Raw genomic sequence first — 16,754 nt, 5'->3', positions numbered from 1 at the left:
TGGGATTCTCTCTCTTCCTCTCTCTCTCTGCCTCTCCCCTGTTCATGTGTGCACTCAATCTCTCTTTCCCCAAAAAATAATTTTTTTAAAAAATAAACTAAATAAAAAATAAAATAAAATCCAGCCTGCTTAGTTTAGAAGTCATAACTAAAATTTCCATCATCCTATGCAGCTTGTGTATAGGCAAGCTACTTTCCCCATGTGAAACTGATTTGGAAGTGAGCAATATGAGTGAGGAAAATATCACTAAAGTTCAATATTTCTGGTTCTCCTCTCCTTCTGAGAACTAGGAGGATTGCACTTCTCTTGTCTCCTGATGTTAGGGATGGCCATGAGATTTGTTTTGATCAGTGCAATGTGAGTAGAAGCCAGTGCGCATTTTTCCTCACTCTCGTCTACCACAGCAAACACCGATGGTTCCTATCAAGAAAGTGGTATTGGGTGCCTGGCTGGCTCAGTTGGTAGAGCATGCGACTCTTGACATGGGGGTTGTAGGTTTGAGCCCCACGTTGGATGGGGATTACTTAAAACAAATTACTTAAAAACAAAATCCTTTTTTAAAAAGTGGCAGCATCATAAGATGGTGAAGCCTCCATCAGCCTAGCTCACTGAGTGATCACAGTGAGCAGACTCCTCCTCCCAGGTTCACCCATGCTGGACTGTAGCATGCAAGAAATACATCTTTGTTATTTTAAGCCAGTTAAGATCTGGGGGTTGTTTGTAACAATTGTTACCTAGCTAATTCTAGATACCTAGGAAGGAAGCAGGTTGGACATAAGACTTCAATTTCTGCTACTGCTGGTAGTACAAGTGTCCACTTTTTGGTGGTAGTGGTAACAGTGGTGGTTTCCCACTGGTTGCAGTATTGAGTTCTTACTGCAAAAGTGCTACAGAGCTTGTAAAGTTGGCAGTCAAATTAAATTTTTGGTACTTAGTATTTGGAGTGGCAGTGACTGTGGTTTCATCAGGTTGTGTGTGGTATGGTTTGAGTGTTGTTCCTAGAAACTGAGCCTCAAATCCATTTCTCCAGCCCTCCTAACATTTCTGAGCTAAATAATATCTTTTAACAAATCCCTTTTATGTTTTAACTATCTAGGGTGGATTCTATTTGTGAAAAAGAACTCTGATAAAATTATTATGTTTAATAAGTCTCATGTTCCATCAATTACAAAAGGCAAGTTATTTTATGAACTACAGTTGACCCTCAAACAACACAGGTTTTAACTGCACAGGTCCACCTATATGTGGGGTTTTTTTTTTTTTTTTTTAGTACCTTAAGTGTATTTTCTCTTTCTCATGATTTTCTTAATAATATTTTATTTCTCTAGCTTACTTTATCATAAGAATACAATATATAATGTATATACAAAATATTGTTAATCAACTGTTTATGGTATCAGTAAGACTTCTGGTCATTAGTAACCAATTAGTAGTTAAGTTCTGAGGGAGTCAAAAGTTACACACAGAGGGTGCCTGGTTGGGTCAGTGGGAAATGTGTGTGATTCTTGATCTCGGAGTTGTGAGTTTGAGCCCGCGTTGGGTGTATAGATTACTATTTAAAAAAAAAAAAAACTTAAAAAAATGTTTTTAAAAAGTTATACATGGATTTTTGACTATGTAGGGGATTGGTGCCCCTAACCCCTGTATTGTACAAGGGTCAACTGTACTAGGAAAAATAAAACTAAAAAACTGTTACATGCCACTTTTTGTAAGACTATATTCTGATTTCAGTTTAAACTGGGGGGGGGGTGTGGATGTGCTTTAGGATGAATAAGCTATTAGCAAAAGGAATTCTCCCCCAGATGAAACTGACAGCTGATGATGATTTTAAAAGAATTGTTATCATTCTGGGAAGAAAATAAAACCACACCCAATCCTCATAAATGCAGAGATCTGTGATTGTTCAATCCCAGGATAATCCCTAAAACACCACCAGAAAGTGTAGTACTTATTAGTACAGTGCCCCACAGAGAAATCCTCCACAATTATGCTCTCAGAACACTGGATAAGGGATCACATCTTTGTGGGGAAAACCTGGGGCAGCCAGATTGGCTGACTGAGAAACTGTAGCTAAAGAAGTGAGTCAAAAGATGCCATGAGATTTCCTACCCCACAATTTTCATTGTCATTCATGGCCAAAAAATATAGATGATACCCTTTCTCCTTTCTTCCTTCTTCCCTCCCTTCTTTCCTTCCTCTCTTTCTCTTTTTCTTTCTTTCTTTCTTTCTTTCTTTCTTTCTTTCTTTCTTTCCTTCCTTATATTTATTTATTTATCTGTTTGTTTATTTATTTATTTTTGAGGCAGGGGGGCGAAGAGAGAGGGAAAGATCTCCTACCAACTAGAAGATCATGACCTGAGCCGTGATCAAGAGTCAGATGCTTAGCCAACTGAGCCGCCCTTATAGTGCTTTCCTTTTACTCCATTTTATTCTTTATTTCTTCCATCTCTAGATATCAGGAATTTGGGGGTTTGTGTCAGTTGGTATTTGCTGAGTTTTTTTGGGGGGTTGGGGGTAATGGTTTAAAGGAGTTCAAAGGCAGTTCAAACAAAGGTAATGAGATTATTAGAAGCCATATTCACACCTTATAGAAAACTGACTGGAACATGAAGGGACAATACCCAGAGAACCTATATATGAAGAACAATGGTGCTATGATATAACCCCAGAAGCAGTAGCTGGATGTGTCATTGATCTGCTCTATACTAGAGAGGAGGTGAATTTACTGGCAGAAATATCATGGAATGGCTGGAATATGTAGGTGGGGACATTTTTGGAATCATACATATAAGAAAATGATGTGTGTGTGTTGGGCAAACAAGGGGTGGACTAGGGCAAACACCTGCCAGTCTGCATTCTGTCTTCTCCTAGGACCACCCCTCTGTCCCCCAATGCCATGTTAGGCAATCTGAGCCTCATCCATCTCTTGACCACAGTTGATTGGTCTAGAATTAAGCATCTAACTAAGCTGAGCCAATCAGAGTACTTTCTGAGGAATTTGCAGACTGTAACCAAGAAAAAGAAACCAGTGTCTTGTTGAGTGCCTAGACAATAAGATTGTGAAGCTTTGTGACTGTCTGAAGTGATGTTTTTTACCATGTAGACCAGAAAAGCATTGAAAGCCAGTCTGGAGATGAGGATGATAGGGGCAGGGGAGAACAGAGGAGAGACTGGCACAAAGTAACAGATGAGAGGTGGAGAGAGAACCTAATGGCTTCTGTGACTATTAGTTCCAGTTGTTCCTGAGGCATTCCTGTCTTTAGGTTTCAGTATCTGATTATAAATGTTTTTTGTTTTTTTGTTTTTGAACCAGGTCTTATTCTTCGGTGAGCTCGTCCACTTTTCTGATTTGACTACTACTCATTTTCTGATAACTCACAACATGTCTTGAGCCTGAACCCCAGACCTGCTTACCCAACTGTCTATGGGACATCTCAACTTGGGTGTCCAATTGGTACCTCAAATCTAGCATACCTAAAACAATTCATCATCCTCCATCTCCCCCCACACACACACCACCCCAACCCCTGTTGAAACTCACCCCTTTTCGTGTGTTTTCTATCTCAGTAAATGGCATCACAGTATCCCTAGTCACCGACCTGGGAGTTATCCCAGACTTTATTCTCCCTCTTACTCCTCATGTCCTGTAGGTCTAAGTCTCTAAGTCCTGCCAGTTGTAATTCCTAAATATTCTCATTGTTCTCTTTTTCTCTCCAATCTTCTTCCCCTACATCATTTCAGTCCTTTGTCATTACTCTTTGCCTTCACTGTCAAATGCCTTCAATCTCTCCTTCCACCCAGCAGCCCATATCATCCCTCTAATTTCTGGATATGATCACATTTACTCCTCTGCTCAAAAATTTTCAGTGGCTCCCCACTGTTTTCAGGATAAAATCCAAACTCCTGCAGCTGGGTCACAAATTCACTCACATGACAGATGTGCAATATAAGTCTCCTCTGTTTCCTAGAAGTAATTGATCTTGCTCACAATGCCCCCACCCTTGCTGGGTAACAGGGGCAAGGGAACTAAATCCATTCTGGTAAAGTCAGTAGGGTCTAAAAATTTATTTTAGACAGTCTCTAAGTAATTCAGTAAGTTTGGATGACTCAGTCTTTCAGATTACCTTACCCTTCCCTTACTGGTTTCCAAGATAGCATTTGGATTTATAGGGATCTCATGTGAATTTCACCGCATTGAGGAAAGGGGCCTCTTAGCTATATGGTCCTTGGAATTGTGTCAGTTGGTATTTGCTGAGATGTGGCTGGTCCAGTATAAATGAATTGGTGAATTACAACCCTGAGCGGTAGCTATTACTAAAACAACTTTACAGATGAAGAAGCTGAGGCAAAAAGGAGTTAAGTAACTTGCTCCAGGTCACGAAGTTAGTTAAGTGGCAGAACCAGGAATCAACACCACCCTTATTCTGGAAGGCACTTCGATCTATGTCTAGAATTCCAGAGATAAATTAAGGCTGGATTGGGGAGCATTGAGAGTCTTCGTGGTATAGTTTTAGGATTGTGCTCATCCATGGAGAATATGTAGAGCAGGATGGAAAAAGGGTCCAGTTCAGAACACTTAGAAATCACTGGTGTATGAGGTGGGTAGGAAGGCCTACCTGACAGCTCCTGCCCAAGTTGATCTTCCTCTTAGGAGAGACTCTAGGATGGAGAGAGTCAGGAGCTTCTAGGATGGAGAGTCATGCCTGGTCCTATTCCCGCCATGGATGAGCGATCTCTCAGAGTACCGCATTCCTCTCTGTCCTAGGCTCTCCCACAGCGCAGCAAAGCACGAACCCCCGACCAATACTGGGTAGGAACTCAATAAATATGTCCAAAGAACTTGTATTGGCAGAGCTGCTCACATCTCCTGGGGCCAGGGAATGTAAAGCCGCCTACAAACCCTCTAAAGTGGGGGTGCAGAGTCCACCCCCAGGTGGGAGTGGATGTGCAGAAGTCCAAGGGGCTTCCCAGATGAGGAGGTTCAATCTCCTCCCAGATGGGGGGGCCCAAGGCCTTCCTCCAGATGACCGCGGCAGAGGCAGATATGGAGGGGCAGTTTCCTCATGTATAAGGGGTACAGAGGCTTTTCTCAGATGTTGGATGTACAGCTCTTCCGGGTGTTGAAGGTGCAAGAAATTCCCAAAAGTAGGTGGGCTTCATCCCCGCCCCCTTCCCCCGGAGAGATCGAGACCAAGTAGTCCCTTCAGTCCTTCTCCCGCCCCCTCCCCACCCCGGCACAAGGGTTGAGCCAGTCCCCACCCCAGCGCGCGACCAATCGCCCAGGAGCCTGGCGCAGCCAGCCAATCGGGTGACAGCAGTGGCGCGGAGATGGCTCCGCCCTCCACAGGCCGCCGGCGCCGGCCTCTCAGGAAGCGAGGTTCTCCGCTGTTTTTGCTGCCTGCCGAGCCCAGTCGAGCCCAGCCGAACCCAGCCGAACGTAGCCGAGCCTAGCCGAACCCCGCACCCGGGCCGCCGCCGCCGCCCGAGCGCCGCCGAGCGAGCTAGCGAGCCTCCGCGGCCGCGGAGGAGGCACCGCCCCTGGGGGAGGAGGTGCCAGCTCGCCGCAGACCGCCCGCGGCAGAGGCCGCCCCGGTCGCGCCGCGGCGGGAGCGGCCGGCGGAGGCTGCGCGGCCGAGGGGGAGGGCCGGGGGAGGTGACATCGCCCCTGCCCGCCTCCAGCCCCCCCCTCCCCTCCCGCAGGCTCCTGAGTCTCAGTCGGCGCCCAGCATCCCGCAGCCCCGGACCCTCCCGCGGGCGCGCACACCGGGCTCAACTCAGGTAAGGGGGCCCTCCCCCCACGGGCACGGGCCCCGAGAACTAGAGACAGAGATAAAGAGACCGAGACCCATATGGAGACGTAGCGGCACAGCCGGGGGGGGGGGGGGGGGAGGAGAGACAGACACAAAGAGACACACGAGACTCACAACTACAGAGACAGACCCCACGGAGAAGGGGAGAGAGACACGTCCACGGGGACAGAGCGACACAGCCGGGAAGAAAGACCGAGAGACACGAGACCCATACACACAGAGACGGATACAGAGATACACAGAGATAGCCTGGGCGAGAAAAGAGACACTCAGACACTCAGAGATGGAGACAGAGACAAATATAAAGAGAGCCACATAGCTGCACAAACATAGAGGTGGGTATACAGAGGCAGGGGCACACATCTAGGCAAGGGAACCTAAAGACAGATTAAGAGCCAGATACAGACATACACAACTGACCTGGAGAGACAGTCCCACAGAGAGGCACACCCCAGTATACAGCCTTGGATACACAGACCCACACATGCCTGCCAGGGCCTCCACAAAGTTCCCTCTGTCTGAGCTGGCACCTCTGGAGGTCTCCTGGGCTGGCTGGCTGGCTGGAGTCCTGAGAAGGGGGAGGCGCCTAGGCCACACCAACACTGGTCACAATCCCCATCCTTCAAGGCCTTGGGCTTCCTCATCTCATCCATTCTCACAGCACTTTTGAGGGCTGGAAGCTTGGTGGGCAGGGCCAGGCCATGCCCATTGGTTCTAAGGAGAATGAGATATAGGCTGTCCACTCTAGCTTCCCCACTGTGGCTACACCCCCATCCAGGTGCCCAGAGCCAAGCCTCAGGATGGGGGTGTTGGCTCTGTGGGTTATTTGGGCCTGCCGGGACCCAAAGTCTTCTGCCAGGGAAGCCAGAGATGTGGGACAGGATTCTCTTTTTTTATCCCTCTCCTCCTAGGCCTCACCCTACCCCTTCCTCACCACCCTTTCCTCTGCTGTGTACCTGCCACAGGCTCAAGACTGCAGGTGGACATCTCCATTGCCCAGGAATCATTGAGTGTGTGGACAGAACAGCCTCTTTGGAAGGCCAGCTGTACTGGAGTCCTGCCTCGGCATGGGCCTTGCCATCGAGCCAGCCCCGTGGTCTGTGCTGGTCTGAGGGTGCTGCCTGTCATGGGGGCAGCCATCTCTCAGGGGGCCCTCATTGCCATCGTCTGCAACGGCCTTGTAGGCTTCTTGCTGCTGCTGCTCTGGGTCATTCTCTGCTGGGCCTGCCATTCCCGCTCTGCGGACATCGACTCCCTCTCTGAATCCAGTCCCAACTCCAGCCCTGGCCCGTGTCCTGAGAAGGCACCCCCACCCCAGAAGCCCAGCCATGAAGGCAGCTACCTGCTGCAGCCCTGAAGGCCCCTCACCTAGCCTGGAGTCTGGGACCTAAGTCTACCCCACCCAGAGCCTGGAATCAGGATCCCAGGGTCTAGCCAGCCTGGGGTCCAGAACCCAGAATCCAGCCTGTCTGGAGCTGGACCTAGCAGCCCAGAGTCTAGCCAGCCTCGCTCCAAGAGGGGCTCTGGTGGCCCTAGGTAGACAGGCCTGGGGTGGGGATCAATGAGTTGGTGCTAGGGCCAGGGCCACCTCGACTCTGCTCCGTACTGAGGGCCACGGGTTGGGTCCACCTCTCCCTAGGCCAATCGCCTCCAGGCCCTTGAGGTTGGGGAAGCAAACTGGAATCCATGGCAATAATGGGAGGGTGTCCAGGCTGGGCCCCTCCTTGGGTCCTCCCACTGTTTGCTGGATAATAAATGGAACTATGGCTCTAACCTGAGATTCCCTCCTCTTCCTGGGGACTCTGTGGTAGAAAAATTAAAGGTGTGGGGTGAGTTTCCAGACACAGGTTTATTTGTGTAAAGTAGGATGCGATAATGGTTGAGGGCTGAGTCCTGGGGTGAGGTGCTGGGACCAGGGCTGAAGGAGATACTAAGGGTAGATACTGGGACCTGATCAGGGGTTGGGTCACATACTTGGTGCTAAGGCTGGGCTTAGGTACCAGGATCAGGGGTTACAAGTACTGGGTTCAAGAAATGGGACAGGGATTGAGACCAGGCCCTCAGGTCTTTGTTTTCACTTCCCTCACCAGGTTCAGCAGTTTATCCAATTTTGCGATCTCCACAGCTGGACCCTTCTGTACCTCCTGCCCCTTCTTTTCCTGGAGTGGGGGGAGTACATGTGGGGGAGGAATGGTGAGGGGTGGGCCACGTTTCTCTGGGTCCCACCTCTGGCTCCTTTGCCCAGCCTGCCCCAGCTTTGTCCCACCACTTTTCTACCCAGTTAGATACTGGATCCCCGCCTCTCCCCACTCCCACAGGGTCCTTCCCCAACTCAGGTTAGGAGACATGGGCTCAGCTGGGGCCCTCAAGAATCTAGGTGTGGCTCTGAATCTAAGATCAACAAAGGGTCTTGATGCTGGGAGAAGGTTTCCACCCACTGACCCTCCCAGGAACTAGCCATTCAGGCTAGGGAGGGCTGTAGCTCTGGGGAGAGGTGAGGGCTCTGACTGTTGGGACCACCCTTCCACAGGAGTGTCCCTGGCTGAGTCCTAACAAGGAACTAAAAGATGGGTGTTTGCTGAGGGAGAGAGGTGTGGACAAAGCCACAGATGCCCTCACCTAGTACCAAAACTTTCAGATCAGGTTTGGAGTGGAGTGACATTTGGGGCCAGGTCTGCTGTGTCAGACATACCCAGGGTGGAGGAGGTTGTCAAGAGACCCAGGAGGGCAAATGAGATATCCCATGTGATTCCAGATGTCATTAGGTGCGACTGTTCCTCAGAAGAGCAGATCCTAAATTTATGACCCCTCACCCCGGTCCACAGGGCACTCTAATGCCCTGAGAAAAAGAGAATTGGGACACTGGGGTATGTGTAACTCACAGGCCCCAAGAGCTCTATGGCAGACCAGCACTAGTTCCATACTCCCTTCTGTTCAGGCAGCAGGATATGGGCTAGGCTGGGGCAGCTGCCATTTCCTGCCTTCCCTCTGTTCCTGAGCCCCCTCCCCTGCCTTCTCAGCCACCTGTGCCCACTGCTCATTGGCACCTGCTCCAGCCTTGCCTGCTGAGGGCCCAGCCTAGGTTTGGCCTGGGCTGTGAGGAGGGGAGAGAGTACATGGCCAGCAAGCCCCTTCCTGGCCCCATCCGGGCCGCTGACACCACGCAGATCTTAGATTTCCTCCTGGTGTGATTGCTGCACCTGCTCCGAAATCTGTCTCCCTCTCCCCTTGTGGCCCAGTGCCTTTGCCACTGCCCAGTTCACCTCTACACTCTCTAGGCAGAGGATAAAGATGTCTTTTTCTCTAACTACTCTCCCTCCCAAATCAAGTTAGTGCTCTCTTCTTGGCTTCACCCCATCCCCTAGGAATTTCGGGACGTGGCTTTTAGTTTCAGCTTTGTCATTAATTCCCTATATGACTTTGGGCAAGTCCCTTGCCTTTCTGGGCTTCTGTTTCCCATCTATATGGTAGTTAGGGAAAGATAGTCTTTGACCTCTGACAAGTTGTGCTCTGACACCAATTAGGGGAAGCTTCATGGGTCAGGAAGTTGGGCCTCTGTGGCCAAGCCCTCCTGAGAAGGGCAGGGAGACTGAAGCCTGAAGAGGGGCGGGGGGCGGGGTAGGGATGCCCAGAAGACTTCCTTTTGCACAAATCACTTGACTACTGATAGGATCAGATGACGGTTTCACAGGAACCTCTAATCCACTGAAGTACTAGCCCTCAGCTGTGTCACCTGCTCAGGTCCTCTGTTCCCCGGGCATCTATTTCCTCAGGTCTTCAGAGATATAGGTCGCTGGATATACAGAGCCCAGCTCCCTTAGCTATGACTGACCCTTGCTCTGAGAGGAGTTGGGACTAGGGGAGATCCTTGCCTCCCTGGGTCAGAGTGGGCAGGGCAGCCCTCCCCACCCCCAGATCTACCATCCTCATGGTGTGATGGTTGTACCCTTGTCTCTCACTGGGCTGTCCAGCTCTGCCAGCTCAATCTTCAGTCTCTCTCCTCACTAAATTAAGATCAGATTTTATCTGTTCCTTCCCTCCTCCTTGAGGCCAACTAGCTGGGCTCAGCAAAGAGCTTCAGACCATGCCCAACTCCTCCATCCCATCCCACCCCACCCCATTCCTAGCCCACCACAGCCTCTAGGCCACAGCTGCAGGCGCTTAGCAGCCTTCTGAGTATTTATAGCCAAGTCCACCCCCTCCCCCAGCTGGCTACAATTACAGGCCCGGCCAAACTCCCAGTCCTTGCCTTCTGGTCATTGTGCGGAATAGATGAGGCAGGTACCAGAGGTACGTTGCGGTAGCCCCTGCCTTGGTAAGGGTGCAAGGAGGCAGGTATCGGTAGTTGAAAGAGGCCTGCCCTTGCCTCAAACTGCAAATAAATGCCCCATATTGCAACCAAGAGGTGTAGTCATCAGGGCAACTTGGTCCAGCCCTGGCCCAGCTCTGATCCTGGCCTAGAACCCGGCAGAAAACAAATTCCATATCCTGTCTTAGCACCCAAATGGGCAGGACTGGGCTCTGGGTTATTGGGCTCTGGATTCTAAGGCCTGGACTCTTACATCTGAATCAGGACTCTGAGATCTAGACTTTGAGGTCCTGGCTCTAGGTTTCATGGCCTGTTTTCAGGGCCTTTGGGCTCTGGGCACCGTCTCCAGATCAGTACAGATCTCAGAAAGGAACCAGAACTCAAAAGGAGGGCTGCCTAGCTGCTGACCTAGTTACCCTCTTTTCCTTTTTACCTTTTTCCCTGTGTGGACCCGCAGCTCCCAGCTCAGGGACCACTGGAGCTGAGGCCCTTTAAGCCCAGCCAATGACTAAGTGACTAAGCTCCAAGCCCCCTGCCTGGATAACCTGGTCTACACCAAATAAGCTGATGATGTCCACGTGCTTCCCCAGGCTTTGGACCCAGATAGTCACCTGCTTACTGGATGTCTCTACGTGGGAGCCCCCCAGGTAACTTAGATTCAGCATTTCAAAACTGATCTCATTGTCTCTCCACAAACCTACCTCTTTTGTGCTCCTTATTTGGGCAATGACGCCACCCTTACCCTGCATTTCCCAAGCCAGAAACGGGCGGGGGGGGGGGGGGGGAGGGGGGTCACCTCCTGGCTCCTCCCCTTTTTCTCAACCCCCACCACTTTGGAAACTTTATTTCTTACAGTAGCCCATACTACCCAAGCCTGTACCTTTGGCATCTTGCGCAAGTTGGGTGAGAGCTTGAGGCAAGTGACGTGCCCACGGTCATCACCCACAATGATGATAGGGTGGATGGGATTGAACTGCACGTGGGTGATCTTGTTCTTCTTTTTGGCCACCACAGGCTGGTTGCAGATGGCCTCATACTTGTTGATGGACAAGTCAAACACATGAGTCTGTGGAGAGGTGGGTGTCAGCATACTCAAGGATAATAGGGACCCTGTCCCCCACTTCAGAAGAACTAGCACATGAGTTTTCTGGGGAAACACATCAGAAGTCTAGCACACTGGAGCTGGAGACAGTGGGAGAGGGAATTTGTGTCTCTGATTACATTTTCCTGTGGTTGAGGGAATGAGAATAAAAAGCTTAGAAAATTTATGCAGAATTAACAATAATGGCAGCTACCATTTGTTGAACACTTACTATGTACCAGACTTTGCAGGATCATGTTACATAGTTGTACACCTAATAATCCTCACAGCCACTCTATAGGGTAGGTCCTGTTATTATCCCCATTTTATAAATGAGGAGATAGAGGCCCTTAAGGCTAACTTGCTAGTAAGTGGCAGAGCCAGGGTTTATATCATATGCGAGGGTTTAATATATGTGAGGTGCTCAGACTGCACTTGTCATATAAGTGCTCAACAAATATTTGATCTTATTTTTACCATTCCCTAAGTCCAGACCATTAGTAACTCTTGCCTGGACAACTGTGGCAGTTTCCTAATGGGTCTTTCTGCTTCCGCTCTTGCCCCTCTACAATCCATGCTCCAGGCAGCCTCTCAACTTACCTTTAAAAAATCTAAAATCTCCCAATAGTTTCCCTTGGCAGTATATATACAATCCAAATTCCTGACTCCAGATTCTCCGCTCTCCACTCTCACTTCCTGCTCTCTCCTTTGCTTCCTAGACCCAGCCATATTTGCCTGCTTGTTCCTTAAACACCTTCAAGCTCATTCTCACCTCAGGGCATTTGCACTAGCTATTCCCGCCATCTGGAATGCTTCTCTCTGTCTTCACACGGGGCGGCTCTTATCATTCAGCTCTCAGCTTGAATGTTACCATTTGAAGAAGCTTTCTTTGACGACTCTAAGAGACCAGTCCTTTTCTTTACATCACTCCCTTTCCCTCTCTCTCTCTTTTTAAAATTTTCTTCAAGTAATGACTTATTTTTATTAAGTTTTTTTATTTTGAGAGGGGGAGAGAAAGAGAATGCCAAGCAGGCTCTGCACTGTCATTGTGGAGTCTGACGTGGGGCTTGAACTCATGAACTGTGAGATCATGACCTGAGCCAAAACCAAGAGTTGAGTGCTTAATGGACTGAGCCACCCAGGTGCCCCTTTTCTCTCTCCTTTAAAAAAATATAACTTTAGGGGCGCCTGGGTGGCGCAGTCGGTTAAGCGTCCGACTTCAGCCAGGTCACGATCTCGCGGTCCGTGAGTTTGAGCCCCGCGTCAGGCTCTGGGCTGATGGCTCGGAGCCTGGAGCCTGTTTCCGATTCTGTGTCTCCCTCTCTCTCTGCCCCTCCCCCGTTCATGCTCTGTCTCTCTCTGTCCCAAAAATAAATAAAAAACGTTAAAAAAAAAATTAAAAAAAAATATATATAACTTTATTGAGATATAATTCACATACAAAAACATTTACCCACTTCAAGTGTACAATTCTTGGTTTTTAGTATATTTACAGTTATGGAACCATCACCACAACCAATTTTAGAACATTTTCATCACCCCAAAAGAACCTTTGTACCATTAGCAGTCACTTCCTGTTTTCTCCCACACCCCCAGCCCTAGGCAACCACAAATCTACTTTCTGGTTCTATAGCTTTGCCTATTCTAGACCTATATAAATGGAATCCTACAAGTGTGTGGTTGTGACTGACTTCTTACACTAAACACGTTTTCAAGTTCATCCATGTTGTAGCATGTATCCAATACTTCATTCCTTGTTATTGCTGAATAATAATCTTTTTGATATACCATATTTTGTTTATCCATTCATCAATTGATGGATGTTTGGATTGTTCCACTCTTTGGCTACTATGAATACTGCTATGAACACTGTGTACACACATACTCCTCTTTTAATCCCTGCCTAGCACTTAACACTATTTTTGTTGTTGCTTTTTTTCTCTGTCCCTTCACAAGAATGTGAGCTCTTAGAACGATAGGGACCTGAATTGCCTGGTGCTGGGCCCTTTCTGTTCAGCAAATAGATGACTGATTGACTTTAGGGTGATGCCTTAAACTATAGTCTTTCCTTGAGTAGTTGCCTGTGAGTTTATATCAAAGTCCATAAGGAAAAATGGATTTGTATCCAAGAATTTTCTCAAAAAATGTTTGTTTCTGAGCTTTTACCAATTCTCAGTGTTACACAGACCCCTCTCATCTCCCCTTCTCAGACTCAGCTTGCACACTCTCAGGGATGAGGAATTTGCTACCTTTTAGACATTATTTCAATCACAGATAAACTCTGGCTCAGAAGTTTCCCTTACATCAAGGTTGTCCCTGCCATCCTGTAGCTCCCTCCCCAGGGCCTTCAGAGAAGATAACTGCTCCTCATGGCATCTTATCCCCCAGAGTGTTCTCTCCTTTAAGATGAACAGCACCATTTTCTCCTTGAGGCCTCATGGGGTGAATGATTCTTTTTTTTATAGGGCTCTGGGTTGCCTAACCCTTGAGAATACAGAATCCTTATGTCCCACCTTCCCCTACCTGAGCAGGGTACTCTGTGGGATAAGAGGGAGCCCCTGAGATACTTCATCCTATCTCTAGTAGAGGGTTGGCCGGGGCACTCACCTTCCCATTGGTGGTAACCGCTGCAAACACAGTAGAAGAGTATGGTGCCCAGGCCACATCGCCCACAGCTGAATTTAGATCATAGATGAACATTGGGGTCCTGCAGTGGTGGAGGGGTAGAAAGTTTGCCATACAGAGGGCTCATGGTGCTAGAGCCCCGGTGGCCCCAGCCCACAGTGCGGCCTGAGGGAAGGCATGTGTCTCACTTGATGGTGTGGTCCCAGATCTTCACTGTCCAGTCGGAGCTGCAGGACATGAAGACCTTGGTGTGGTATGGGTTCCAGGACACAGCATCCACTGCCATGTTGTGGGCATCATAGGTGTCAAGGAATTTGCTGGAGTAGGATTTAGAGCACTGGGGCAAGGGTGAGGGTGGTGGTGGGGGGGGGGGGTCAGGAATGAGAGAGAGGTCAGCAGCCACCACACTTCCCTGGGTGCCCTGGAGGGTCAGAACCTAAGACTCCTCTTCTGTCCCCACATTATTGTCACCGCTGAAATGGGACTAAGCTACTGGCTGCTCTTCTCTGTGTCCTCAACACTAGAGAGAAAGGAGGGGGGGCACCTGGGTGGCTCAGTCGGTTAAGCTGCCGACTTCGGCTCAGGCCATCATCTCGCGGTCCGTGAGTTCGAGCCCCGTGTCGGGCTCTGTGCTGACAGCTCAGAGCTTGGAGTCTGTTTCAGATTCTGTGTCTCCCTCTCTCTGACCCTCCCCCATTCATGCTATGTCTGTCTCTGTCTCAAAAATAAATAAACGTTAAAAAAAGAAATTAAAAAAAGAAAGAAAGAAAGAAAGAAAGAAAGAAAGAAAGAAAGAAAGAAAGGAGGGGCTTAATGGGCTGGGGGTTGGGTGGGTAGGGAGTTTTCCTGGAGGGTGAGAGACCTAGTGCTGTAGTCTGCCCAGAGGATTCCAGGCCAAGTAGAAAAGGCCTTCTCTCTGGGAACCAAGGCCAAGCAAGCCTGGGGGCCCTGGGTGATGTGTGCCTTAGCCTTTGTCCAGGCCAAGGCCTGAGTCCACTCACAGCCTATAGAATCCTCACAATAGTGATAAACATTCCACCTTGCCCAGGTAAGAGCAGGTGCAGAGCCAGAAGCAAGTCCCAACTCATGACTTCCCATTGGGTTTCTTGCCCAGACCATCATGCCCTTCCCTCTCTCCCTCCAGGAGATAGTGTGACTGACTAGTCTCTTCCCTTCTGCCTCTCCCACGCTGCCATAGGGAGGGGTGTACAGGGGGGTGGGGACCTCTTTTGCATTCAGACCAGCTCCTGCTGGGCCTTAGGGGCTCCCGGGAGGCTGCCTGTAATTAACATTCTGAGTTTTTGAGCCTAAGAAAAGCTTGCAGCAGAGCTATTTCTGGATGGATGGAGGTTCAGAAGGATGTTCACCTACTAACACTGAGACCTTGCAGAAACTGGCCTTGAAGTTCCATCCTACTGGCTGAGACACCCAGGATTCAGAGATTAATTTTCTTGTTACCTGGCTTTCAAAGCTCAGCTGAAGTTCTCATCTCTTCCAGGAAGTCTTCTCAGAATGTTCCAACTCCCCCCCAACACCCACTCCTACTTCTACTTCCTCTACTCCTAGGAAGGGAGGGAGGGCCCAGAGGGAAATGTGCCAGACTGGGCTAAAGTCACCGTCTAGATTTTCATCCTCTTTCCTGCAGTCATCCACTCTTCCTGCCACTGAAACAAGTCAAGAAATACCTTCTCTTCTCCCAAGAAGCTTCCTAGAACTGGTCAAACCCTAAGATCTGTCAGAATAGGGTCTGTTGAGAAGGATAAACTCTCGTCGTTCTCAGGTCAGTGCTGCCTCACCTTGTAGATTTTTCCTTCCTCTGTGCCCACTAGGAACATATAATCGATCTCTTTGTGGAAGTCAAAGGCGGTGCCACAGCCTTGGGAGAAGAGGTACAGCAGTGTTAGACCGGTTCTGGGAGGGAGGCTCCCAGCACCTCCTTTACCCAGCAGACCCCTGTGACAGCCAGAGCTCTGGCTCTTGCAGGCTCTTGCAGGGGCTGGGGCTAGGCAAGCAAACAGAAACCGGCCGCCTGGCCTGCTGCTTGTCCCAGGCAGTTGGGACTGCAAACGGCCAGTGCTTCTGCAGACAGGATGGGGCCTGGGTAAACAAGGAAGGAATTGATTTAAACAGGGTCAGGGTCAGGGTAAACAGGGACAGGGTCTGCAAACAGGGACATGGTCTATGCAAACAGGGATATACTCTGCATAAACAGGGTAGGAATTGAGTAAACAGGGACAGGATCTGGGTAAACAGGGGCCTGATCTGCATAAACAGGACTGGATCTGCATAACAGCACCTGATCTGCATAAACAGGAACAGGGTCTGCAAACTGGGATGGGACCTGCATAAACAGAGAGGGTCTGCAAACAGCCAAGCACTGGGAGGACAGGGCCAGGCTTCCATCCAGCAAAAGTGGAGGAGGGATTGCTCGGTAAAGGGGGAGGGCTACCATCTCTGACCCTCATGAGGCCTGAGTGAGGTGGCCGGGCCTGGGTGTGAGTGGGTTGGGGATCTTACCCACTGTGTGTAGCTGCAACCCATCGAGACCACCCGTGGTACCGCCCTCCACTTTCAGTTTGATGACATCTGTGTGAACCAGTTCGCTCTGCAGTCACAAGGGATGGGGGAGGGTACATGGGTGGGGCCACATCAGCAGGGTTGAGAGCAGACTTTGCCGTTCAGCTCCCCCCAAGCCCCATCTCCACCCCATATGACCCTTTTTGGGAAACAGGCACCTTTAAGAGCGTCCAAGACACAATCCTGCCGTCAGATGACACAGAGAAGAAGTTAAGGTTGTTGTCCATGTCATCCTTCTGCCACCTGACCTGAAACATCCCAAACCGTGAGCTGTGGGACACTGGTATGGTGTCGAGTTAGGGCTGGGAGCTGAGCAGGGCTCCCTCAAGAGTCCATGTCAGGTTCAGAAGCA

The 16,754-nt window shown here is 49.5% G+C and overlaps 2 protein-coding genes across 2 annotated transcripts in view; one reads left to right on the top strand and one right to left on the bottom strand.

Moving 5' to 3' along the window:
* Positions 1 to 5,541: 5,541 nt before the first annotated feature.
* Positions 5,542 to 7,583, top strand: ENHO (energy homeostasis associated). The gene is made up of 2 exons (XM_049625628.1): positions 5,542 to 5,778; positions 6,776 to 7,583. Exon 2 carries the CDS (start codon positions 6,937 to 6,939, stop codon positions 7,165 to 7,167), a length of 231 nt encoding a protein of 76 aa, XP_049481585.1. The 5' UTR covers positions 5,542 to 5,778; positions 6,776 to 6,936; the 3' UTR covers positions 7,168 to 7,583.
* Positions 7,584 to 7,640: 57 nt separating this feature from the next.
* The window catches only part of DNAI1 (dynein axonemal intermediate chain 1), a 59,504-nt gene continuing 50,390 nt past the window's right edge, over positions 7,641 to 16,754 (bottom strand). The window contains exons 14-20 of the mRNA XM_049625296.1: positions 16,561 to 16,650; positions 16,343 to 16,430; positions 15,622 to 15,701; positions 14,014 to 14,162; positions 13,808 to 13,907; positions 11,000 to 11,185; positions 7,641 to 7,969 (exon numbers count right to left, since the gene is read on the bottom strand). Of these exons, the coding sequence (XP_049481253.1) occupies positions 7,871 to 7,969; positions 11,000 to 11,185; positions 13,808 to 13,907; positions 14,014 to 14,162; positions 15,622 to 15,701; positions 16,343 to 16,430; positions 16,561 to 16,650 (792 nt within the window). The 3' untranslated portion in view covers positions 7,641 to 7,870. The remainder of the gene's footprint in view (positions 7,970 to 10,999; positions 11,186 to 13,807; positions 13,908 to 14,013; positions 14,163 to 15,621; positions 15,702 to 16,342; positions 16,431 to 16,560; positions 16,651 to 16,754) is intronic.

This window comes from Panthera uncia, chromosome D4, assembly GCF_023721935.1.
Source record: "Panthera uncia isolate 11264 chromosome D4, Puncia_PCG_1.0, whole genome shotgun sequence".
Lineage (NCBI taxonomy): Eukaryota > Metazoa > Chordata > Mammalia > Carnivora > Felidae > Panthera > Panthera uncia.
Note: the sequence above shows the minus strand (reverse complement) of the source record. Positions and strands in the feature narration are given on the sequence as shown.

Coding starts and splice junctions, on each gene's coding strand:
- ENHO (XM_049625628.1), top strand. CDS start 6,937: ATGGGGGCAGCCATCTCTCAGGGGGCCCTCATTGCCATCGTCTGCAAC.